Below are 10841 nucleotides of genomic sequence, written 5' to 3'. Positions count from 1 at the left end.
TGACTAGCATTCTTTCGGATTCTGATATTTTTAAAGCGATGACTTCGCTTAAATCTGATTCTGCTCCGGGCCCGGATGGTTACCCTCCTCTTTTCTATAAAGCTAACTGGGGTACGGTTAAAGGTGATGTCACAAAGCTGGTTGTGGACTTCTTCCACAATGGTTTTCTTCCTCATCAGGTTAATCACACCCATATTTGCCTTATTCCGAAAACCAAATCTCCGCAAACAACTGCTGATTACAGACCTATTAGCCTCATGAATACTACTTATAAGGTCATCACTAAATTATTGGCTAATCGTCTTAAAGTGCGTCTTCCGGATATTATTTCTCCTTTTCAAGCTGCTTATATCCCGGGCCGACAAATTACTGATAATGTCATTATCAGTCAAGAGCTGACACACTCCTTCAAGGTCACCAGAGGTGCTAAAAGCTATTTTGCTCTTAAGCTGGATATGTCGAAAGCTTTTGATCGGATTGAGTGGGATTTTTTAGAGACTGTAATGAGTCACATGGGTTTTTCTGATCAATGGCTTAAGATGATACATGAATGCATCTCTACGTCCACTATGGCGGTTCTCATTAATGGTAGGCCGGGTCCGACCTTCAATGTTACCAGGGGCATTAGACAAGAAGACCCTCTTTCCCCGTTTCTGTTCACCATTGCCATGGAAGGTCTTAGCAGGTTGCTTGAGAGAGGATATGGAGCAGATTCGTTTCTTGGTTTTCAGCTTCCTCGGTCTAGTATTCAAATCAAACACCTTCTCTTTGCAGACGATTGTATCATTTTTGGACAAAACTCGCTGGAAAATCTTTCTGTCCTCCAAAATATTCTAGATATGTTTTGCAAAGCTTCGGGCCAATTAATCAACTACGAGAAATCTTCGGTGTTCTTCTCGAAAAATACTCATCCCAAATTTAAGCGTCTGATTATTAGAAATCTCAAAGTTCATCAAGCTTCTGCTCTGATAAGTACCTTGGTACTCATTTGTTCATTGGCGCTAACAAAACGAAACTTTTTTCTTCTATCACTAACCAAATCCAACTCAAGCTATCCAAATGGAAAGCCTCTCTCATCTCTCAAGCTGGCCGCTCTATTGTGATTTCCACGATAGCAGCGGCTGTTCCCCGATACCAAATGCAATGCTTCGCAATCCCGAAAGGTATAAGCAGACGCATTGAAGCCATGCAAAGGGCTTTCTGGTGGGGAAAATCCAAAACCATTCATACCATTCACTGGGAGGCTATTTGTCGTCCCAAAAAGATGGGTGGCCTGGGCTTTAGGCTTCCTGATCTTGATAACAAAGCTTTCCTGAGCAAATTAGTGTGGCGTCTTCTAAAATTCCCGGATTCTCCTTGGGCTAAAATTCTTAAGGCGAAATACTACAATAAAGAGCAGTTCCCGAAAGAAGCTAAACATCACCATTCTTGGCTCTGGAAGTCCATATCCAAACACATCAATACGGTGTCTAATCTTGTGTTCTGGGATGTCAATCGAGGTACTCATATTAATATTTGGAATGACTTTTGGATTCCTAACCATCCTCCTCCGTTGGCTAATGATCATAATTGTACGCTTTCTACAGTGGAGCAACTCATTACTAATAACCATTGGAATACAAATATTTTATCTCAATATTTTAATACTAACATATGTAATGCAATTTTGAGTATTAACCTACAGGTACATCGGGTGGACATCGCTAGATGGTCTTTAACTAAAACAGGTAACTTTACAATCAAATCCATGTATAACTTCTTACGTGATGCGAGAAACCAGAATGAGACGAAGGAATGGAAATTTATATGGGATCTGCCTGTTATACCTAGAATAAAACTATTCGTCTGGAAATGCTGTACTAATAGCCTCCCGGTGCGAGACAAAATCGGTAACTTCATTGGAGGAATGTATAACTGTGGTTATTGTACTGACAGGGAAACTATGATACATGTGCTGCTACATTGTGAATTTGCAAAATCTGTATGGTTTTTATTTAATATCATTTCAGAAAATATAAACAGTTTGCAGGAATGGATTATATCTTGGAAGGAAGTAGATGCAGACACTCAGGTTCTCTTCTCAACTGTCCTGTGGAATATTTGGAAAGCTAGGTGTGAGAAATGTCTCGCCCAAACTGACACGACTCATGAGATGATGATAACCAGGATAAGAGGTTCCCCCATGCTAACCAGCCTCAGTCATATCAATGAGGAGTTGCAGGTAAGTGAACAGTCGAGCCATATCTCATCTTCATTTGTTCAGATAAATGTTGATGCCTCGTTCACGGATGTCACGGAAAATGCTGGAGTTGGTTGTTTCATTCAAGACGAGCAGTCAACGTTTATGGCAGCGGCAGCTTATATGGTAAAGGGTCAAAATGCCGAAGAATGTGAATGTTGGGCAATCATAAAGGCTTTGGAGTGGGCTAAACACAACAACATACACTGCATTCGGAATCGAAAGTGACAACCTCAATATTATAAGGCGCATTAATAACCAACAATCGACAGTTTACTGGCAATCTTTTTTTTTTTTTATCTGAGAACCTTATGATTAATATTAAGCAGCTAGCAGATGAAGTTGGTGAAATAGACTTCTCTTTTATCTCGAGAGAGGGAAACACGAGGGCGGATCAGCTAGCTAAATGGGGCAGGATGCATGAAGGCAATTGGATGTGGTTGTCGGAACAGGCTTTTCGGGAGGCTTTTCCTTCGGTTTAGGCGTTTGTTGTTTTTGTTTTCTTTGTCTCTTTTTCTGTCTTCTCAACAAAAAAAAAAAAAAAGTTAAGTTTTAGGTTAAAAAATAATATTCCTCCCAGAATGTAAAGAAAAATATGAATTCCCGGAGATTATTTTTTATGCCCCAAAGCGCGGCCTTAAATCAATTGGGGAAGTCAAAACTTAGAAAATAACTAATTACCACGCTCTTTCCTTTGGTTGCTTGTGATGGAGGTCTTTCTAAACAAAAAAAAAAAAAACTTTTCCCATCTCATAAACATAAAGAATTCCATTCCATTTATCACTTCAACACTCTAAAGCCCCGGTGTTCTAGTTCAATATAATGATACAGTAAAAAAAGCCGAAAAAGACTATGTTTGTTGCCAAAAGAGGCCTTCACTGGGTAGTTAGTCGCCTTGTGTTATAGAATAATCTCTTCTTGGACACTGACATTTAGGGTTTTATTTGGAAGTATAATGCTATTAATGACCACAACTTCATCTTCTACATTCACCGCTTCTCCTGCATCCGAAACAACATTAGTTCAAAACTCTCTTTTTCTCTCTCTTATGTTGGACATGATAAAAAAGACGACAGTAGAATAACATACCGAGGATGGTAATTCCAAGTTTTGAATTGTAGTCTCCTACAGCCTGAAACAGTTACGATAAGAACTTTCTCAGGGTGACGTTTCCAACATGATTATTATGTGCCCGTGAATTTATATATAGAATTCATTCTTTTCCTAAATTCCGCAAGCTTCACCACTCTTATTTTGGCCGTCAATAAAACAATTCTTCTTGTCATAAACTAAGGTCAACCTAAAGATGTTCTGGTCATGTCTGATTACTAAAACCAAGGGTTGAACCAGGGCGGCGGCCAGGAATATCTATACTTAGCTTAAGCCTATTAGGCTCGTCCTAGATGGTACCATCGTAAGATAGCTTACGCAACACTCGTGCTTCCACTCATTGGTAGAAGAATATGTGGAAAAAACCCAGATTTCAGTGCCATAAGAAGAAAAAAAAAGAAAAAAAAGAAAAAAAAATAACAAGAGCCTTGCCTGGACACGTGACCACTTGCCGATAGATGACTTCCAGCCTACAATTGAATGTATAACAACTGCATTTTCCTGTTAGGAGATATATTGAAACAATTGACATAAGCATAAGAGGAGATAGTTTCGTTAATCTGAAACTGTTTAACTCGATTCCTTACATTTATCTCAACATCGTCTAGTATGATGCAACTGATGAGTCTTACACCAGGACCTATCCGAGCATTCGCCGAAATTGAGACATTCGGACCAATCTGTTCTCACAGATGGGCTCAGTCAGTTGAGATGAAAAACGAAAAGTTGGAGTTGAAAAACGAAAAGTTGGAGTTGAGAAACGAAAAGTTGGAGTTGAAAAACTAGAAGTTGTGGTTGAAATAAGAACAAACCTTTGCAGTTGGGTGTACTTTTGCGGATGGATGGATATAAACATCACCTCTTATGGTAGGACTTTTTGTGCCATCTCCACTCGCCAGCAGATGAGGACTGGTATGACGGAATTGTGCAAGATACAAAGACGAACATTTCAAAGACATCCTATAATCAAATATGAAGACATTAGGCCATGAAAATGTATTGGAGTTTGTTGAGACGGAAGAGGAGAAAACAAGGTATGACGTATTCCAGATAGTTAATACCCGGGAGTTTTTATCTGTTCCCAAAAATCTTGAGTCTCGTAAGTATAAAGTTTCTTCTTTCCAGCAAGAGGTGACAGGATATCTTGATCCAGTCTTACAAAGTCTGAAGGAAATGTCCTGTAGAAGTAACATAACCCAATGGAGATCGTTGAGAAATCAAACTTTTCCAAAACAAGCGAATATAGATGCATGACAGTAAAAAAAGTCTCCTTATCTTTTTTTTGTGTGATTGCCCAAGTGGTTGAAAGTGTTGACATAAACTCCAAAAACCCGGAGGTCCCAAGTTTGATTCCCATAGGAGGTGGAATCCATGGTTATTAACCTTGAGTTATTAAAGGTATAAATTAATAAGTGTGTTGGGTTTTAGGCCTCTTTATTATGTTGTTGGGCTTTAGGCCTCTTCCATTTGTAGTTTAACTTCGGCAGTTATCGTCCTTATCACATCTTGATGATGTATCAATGCCATGTGATGCCTAACGTATAACGTAGTCCATTTAAAAAAAATGTGATTGAATGAAAGACATGGAGAATGCGAAAGCTCAAAGCATCAGATAGAGGATTTAGCTGCCCCCTTTTCGACATGTAAGGTGTAAGACAAAACGACTCTTTGGTCTAAGGAAAACATTAAAGGAAAATTTTGAAGCATAACTCTCTAACAACTCCTTGAACGAAAAATATTCTATCTCTAGTATTGCGTGCTAAAAGTGAACTATTAATGGATCACGAAATTTTGAAAGTGAAAAAATCAAAAAGAAGTATAGTCATACTTTGTTGCTGATTGAAGGGCCTCAAAGCTGGATACTCGTCGAAGATTAGCTGCATATTCAAGCATAGATTTCTAATGATAATAACCCAAGCATTTTATTATGTCTACGAAAATGAAACCGATAAACTTCGTCACTATATTAACTCCTATACCTAGGCATCCATAAAAAAACATAATAGAAATATAGAGTGTCCACAAAAATGCCTCGGCATCTTCAGCCACTCGCTTGGTTATTGCCTATAACCGAGAATCATAAAAAAAAAAAAACCAAATTTTGTTTATGAAGGACTAAATAACAATTATAACGGAAAACCAAAACGGTATATAGCTTGGTTGGTGTATCAAGTAGAGCAAAACACCACAGACCCGAGTTTGACTCCTTGCTTGGCCAAATGATACTTTGCCAACCCTTTATGAAAGGATAGAAACTGGGTCATCAAAAAAATATAAAAATGAAGATCCGTTTGTTATGAGTTACCAACCTCTGTCCTTCCTATGTGATGAAACATCCTGGATAGCAGCAAAAATATCTGGTGTAAATATGTAAACTCCACAATTTATCCGATCACTTACCTGTGGAACACACAACACATGATCAAACAGGGGAAATTTAGGTATAGAGAAGAAAGTAGAATTTGACCAAATTCAGCCACTGAACACCATAAAAATGAGATAACGTAATGGCTTGTACATACAAAAGTCTCGGGTTTTTCCGTGTAGTGCAGAAGTTCATTGGTGGTTGGATCAGCCACCAATTCACCAAACTCGCTTGCAGATTCGGCAGAAACCTGCAAAAAACAAGAGTTAGAAGAATCACAAGCATGATGTACAAAGAAATGCCTAAAACTCAACTGAAAAACAAACAGCTAATGTTCAAATTGAATTACCTTGCTCACTAAGATCGTTCCTATCCCACCATATCTCCTATGGGCATCTGCAGATAATCAATATCAAGAAGCCTAGGTTGTTAGTAAGACCAATATCTCAATTGCTATAACATTAGTTTCTATCTTGCATCCTGGTTATATGGTTCTAAAATGAGATTATCAGAAGAAGGATTGAAGGAATATAACTGAAAAAAAGAACTCACCAAGCATTTGTGGCAATGGAAAACTAGAACAAACGTCACAATTCAGCAGAATGATATGAGACTGGCAAACAAAATCGAACCAACTCAGAACCATGAGATGTAGATTATAAACCTAAAACCTAATTAAAATTCAGAAGCTTTTTGCCTCCATAAAACATACATATCCAAGAAGAATGATGAAAGAGAATCATTCACAAAATTCCCATTACTCCACAACTAGAGATAAGAAAAAGGAGGAAGCTGAAGATTCAAACCGGGGATTCCTCCATGATAATATCTCTGAAATTGTAAAGTCCACCAGCTGAACCATGTGGTTTATCTTCTCTCAAGTATCTAAAATTCCAACAAGAACTCATTACTAATAATCTAAAATACTTATTTCATTATCTTCAAAATGATCAACTTTAGGTAATTTAAAATAAAACAATGATTACCTCACTGGGATTTTGAGCTCATTAGAGATGGAGGATACATATATTGAAAATTCCCTTTCTTCATAAAATCCAATCAAATAAATTTGTGCCAAATTTGGGATCTACAAAGGATAATCAACAAATTGAGGACATGAACAAATAAATCACACAATGTATGTTTAAGGGCTTGAGAAAGAAACCCTTTTGCAAGCAGAAATTGGATGATGAACCATAGGTTGGCCTGCCAAAGGGAATAAGGGTTTTGGGACATTGAAAGACAGTGGTCGAAAACGTGTTCCTGCACAACCAAAACGAAACCTAATTCAAAGAATGAAGATGGGTTTAACAAAAATCTGAAGAAATCAGTATTACCTTTAGTTGGACCTCCAACCATGATCACAGCAACTATCTTTTCTTCGTAGCTAGTCATTTTTAACTAAAACAAAATCTAGATCTCTAATCTTTTTCAGTCCTCTTAGACAAAATAGAATAGATAATCTTTAAGTAGGAACTCCGTCAGTAGAGGAAATTCACTGATTCAGAGGTGCAGATAAATTAACAAAGTCAGATGGAAGATTAGAGAGAGAGAGGTAAAGACTTGAACTTTTTGGAATTTGAAGCAACCGAAATGGGAGAACAATAAAACAGAAGAAGTGATGTGCCCCAAATCTATGGAAGTAGCAAGTGACAGTTAGACTTTTTAGAGAGAGAAACAAGAGGAGACTGCGATTAGTTCTTAGGGAAGTTTTATAAGGCCTCCCCAATTTTGGTAAAAAGCCTCCCCATGAATCATTTTACTTGCTAAATTATCACTGAAGGGAGGCCTTTTAACAAAAATGAAGGAGCCCTATAAAATTTCCCTAGTTCTTATTATTTAGAGCATCTCCAGCCCCAGCCGGGCGGAGGCCATAATTTTGAAATTATGGCCTCCGCCCGGCGCTCCAAACCCAGTAGTTTGGAGCGGAGGCTGGAGCCCCCACATCAGTCGCCCCTAACATTACGGGCGACTGAAGGGGGTCCCCATGTGACCGTTGGAGTCCCCAACGGTCACATTGGGGACAGATCTGGCCTATCCAACGGTCAGATCTACCTTATTTTTTTGTTTTGTTTTTTTAAAATAAAAACATTAAATAATTAAATATAAAATTAAAAAAAAAAAGCTAAAAGTAACTTAAAAATCAAAACAACCATTAATAATGAAATTATATTAATACAAACCGACTTTTGCATTAATAATCCGACGATCTAAAACACAAAACTAATAATCCGACGATAGAAAACACATTACTAATAATCCAACGACCAAAAGTTATTCATTGTCATCGTTACAGCTGTTATTTTTTTATGAGGTGAGCATCCCTTTTGCCCAAATGCATCAACTCTTTCAATAAATCTGGGGTTGTACCCCCAACAGCATTGAGAATACGCAAAAATAAACCACGATTCATCCTGTAGCGTGTGCGAAACAATGTGTCATCATAAGTTCGAGTTTCATTGAAATAGTCTCTCATGATGTTTTCATGACCGAGTTGTCTATTACGATCTATAGTTTGGCGACCCAAAACAGAACCAACATGACGAGAACGTTTTCGTGTAGCGTTATTTTCTATTTCTTTTAACATTCTACGATCATCGCCATCTCTTTGTCGAGCCCATTCATCTTCTTCAAACATCAACATTAATAAAGTAAAATTGGAATTCATAGGATTCAAAGGATTTATGGTATTCATAATATTCATAGGATCCATGGTAGAGAAAGAAGAAGATGAAGTTTGATGAGAAAGAAGAATATGAAGTTTGATGAGTTTGTAGAGAAAGGGAGATGTATTTATAGAGAAATGTGAGATATTTAATATGGTGGTTGGATAGTTAATAATATTTAATATGGTAGAAAAGAGGGAAATTCAAATTTCAAATTCAAATTTTCGGCCTCAAGAGAGGCTGAGGCTGGGGCTGAATTTTAGAGGCTGGGGCTGGAGCTGAATTTTAGGTTAAAAGTGGTTTTTTCGGCTTAAGACAGGCTGGGATTGGAGATGCTCTTAGGCCAGAACTATTTACACAGCTACTTTTCTCTTTAGAGAGCCTAAGAGTTAAAATCTTTGCACTTTCTCTATAAATAAGGTTTTGCTATTTACAAAGGCTGAGGAATAAAAAAAATTTCTTCGGCGAATAAAGAATTAGTCAATAAAAATTGATTTAGAGGGCATATTCTTCTTTTAATCCAAAAATTTACTTGATCAAACATCGCCCCCTAATCTTCATCTTCTCTCTCTCCCCCTCTCTCTCACCATCTCTTTCACTCTCTCTCACCATCTCTTTCACTCTCTCTCACCATCTTTTTCACTCTCATTGACTATCTCTTTGTCGTTCTCACTCTAGATCTCTCTTTCATTGTAGATCACTTTCATCTCTCTCTTTCATTGTGGATCACTCTCATCTCTCTCGTTGTAGACATATCTCTCTGTAGATTAGTTTTTTTTTCTCGCAGTCTTTATCTCTCTTTCTCGCAGCCTCTATCTCGTCCTTTCTCTCTTGCATTATGTATAGATCTCTTTGTGGAGATCACAGAGTTCGTGGCCTCGAAACGTTTTGTGCCCATGAAATATATTTGTAGCCACGAAACATTTTGCAGCCACGAAACACTATAAAAAAATAGCCTTATAGAGACATACATTTTTACATCTGTCCCTAACACTTTCAAAATAGGGGCAGTTTGTTAATATCTGTCCCCACAAAATTTAAAATAGGGACATACAAATGTACTTTTGGGACCATTTTTAATCATCTTCTATAAAAATTTAAAGTTACCCTAACCAAAAATTGCAAATTAGGCGCTCATATTTCCCGCGGAAAGGATAAAATGTGGGTGGCCGGTGAGTAAAGTGTATAAACCCTAGAAAACTTCTCAGTTTTTTTCTCTTTGCACGATTTTCTTCTTCAGTTGTTGCCGTTTCTTGCTTCTTAGAGCATCTCCAATGCAAAACTAAAAAAAACTCTAATTAGCTTATGTGTTGAGTCTCAATTGAGATTCTCTTTCCTATGTGGCTAACTTGAGTGTCTCTAATTCAAATCCTTCTCCAATGCAACACTCTAAAAAACTCTAATAGATACACATGTCACACATACATTTAATAGGTTAAAGTGATTGAGAAAGAAAAAATTTCTATTGGTCCAAAAATTAAATTTGATGAGTAGGACACTTAAGACTCTCAAAAGATATCTCAAAAATAGAGTTTCTAGTTGAGACATCTTAAAACTTAATGCTTTCACATCACCTTAAGATCTCAATTAAGTTTTGCATTGGAGAGGTTTTTTCTCAAAAAAAAACTCTAAAGTCCTAGGTGGCACTTAAGATTTTAAGATTGAGTCTTGCATTGGAGATGCTCTTAGTCTTCTTCTACTAGTATAAACCAGAGAAATAAGAGACTTCTTCTTGTCCTACTACTACAAACCGGAGAAACAAGCGGCGATTAGGATTGGAAGCACGAGATTCTTCTTCTATTTCTACAAACCAAAGAAAAAGCAATTTTTACTCATTTGGGTATTCTTAGATTAAATTTCTTCTTTTTTTTGTTCCTAACCCTAATTTGATAAGAGTAATAATGGCCTAAATTAGTTAGGATTTTCAAAACCATGGACCAAATCACTGAAGTAGGAAAGAAAATATTAATTAGGATTTCCTTGTTGATTGTTTCTGATTGAGATCATTATCATGTAATATAGTTTAGGTTGGAATGGGACTCTACAAGGTTTTCTGATAGAATAGGAAGTCTAGCTCCTTTAGTAGGAATAAGACGAGATATTCCTGATAGATAGAGAAATAGCGAAAGAGGGAATAAGCTAAAGAGAATTATTGAGCTAGTACATCACCAAGGTATACTAATGATTATGATTAAACCAAAACTCTTTACTTTGCGTTCTTAATTAACAGAATTAGATGCGATTCAATCCATGGAAAGATATAATTTAACATTTAGGTTTAGATTTCACCTTTTTTTGTTTCCTTTGTTAGTATTCTACCCACTTGGGATTTATTTTCTTCTACTATTTGATCTTTTTTCTGTTAATAACTTCATAGTATTTCATCAAAAAAAAAAACTTCATAGCTACATATGATCATTTCTTCTGCTTTTTTATTTTATGAATCTGGAACTAATGTTGT

The 10841-nt window shown here is 36.9% G+C and overlaps 1 protein-coding gene across 1 annotated transcript; it reads right to left on the bottom strand.

Annotated features, from left to right (window-relative positions):
- Positions 1-2955: 2955 nt before the first annotated feature.
- On the bottom strand, positions 2956-7527 carry LOC147567728 (uncharacterized). The gene is made up of 15 exons (XM_086654320.1): positions 7052-7527; positions 6880-6977; positions 6701-6801; positions 6521-6599; positions 6267-6327; positions 6064-6110; positions 5872-5964; positions 5659-5749; positions 5178-5226; positions 4411-4527; positions 4162-4309; positions 3937-4029; positions 3782-3850; positions 3329-3371; positions 2956-3240 (listed from the first exon to the last, which is right to left on the bottom strand). Exons 1-15 carry the CDS (start codon positions 7107-7109, stop codon positions 3140-3142), a joined length of 1248 nt encoding a protein of 415 aa, XP_086510446.1. The 5' UTR covers positions 7110-7527; the 3' UTR covers positions 2956-3139.
- Between the last annotated feature and the right edge of the window lie 3314 nt (positions 7528-10841).

The sequence above is a fragment of the Eschscholzia californica genome, unplaced genomic scaffold, assembly GCF_041429995.1.
Source record: "Eschscholzia californica isolate CP2 unplaced genomic scaffold, dmEscCali1.0.p SCAF_1, whole genome shotgun sequence".
NCBI classification, from domain to species: Eukaryota; Viridiplantae; Streptophyta; class Magnoliopsida; order Ranunculales; family Papaveraceae; genus Eschscholzia; species Eschscholzia californica.
This window is presented reverse-complemented; position numbering and strand designations above follow the sequence as displayed.

Coding starts and splice junctions, on each gene's coding strand:
- LOC147567728 (XM_086654320.1), bottom strand. CDS start 7,109: ATGACTAGCTACGAAGAAAAGATAGTTGCTGTGATCATGGTTGGAGGT. Junction 6,328..6,520: donor TTATCATGGAGGAATCCCCG/GTTTGAATCTTC, acceptor TTTGTTTGCCAG/TCTCATATCATTCTGCTGAA. Junction 4,310..4,410: donor GAACAGATAAAAACTCCCGG/GTATTAACTATC, acceptor ATTTGATTATAG/GATGTCTTTGAAATGTTCGT.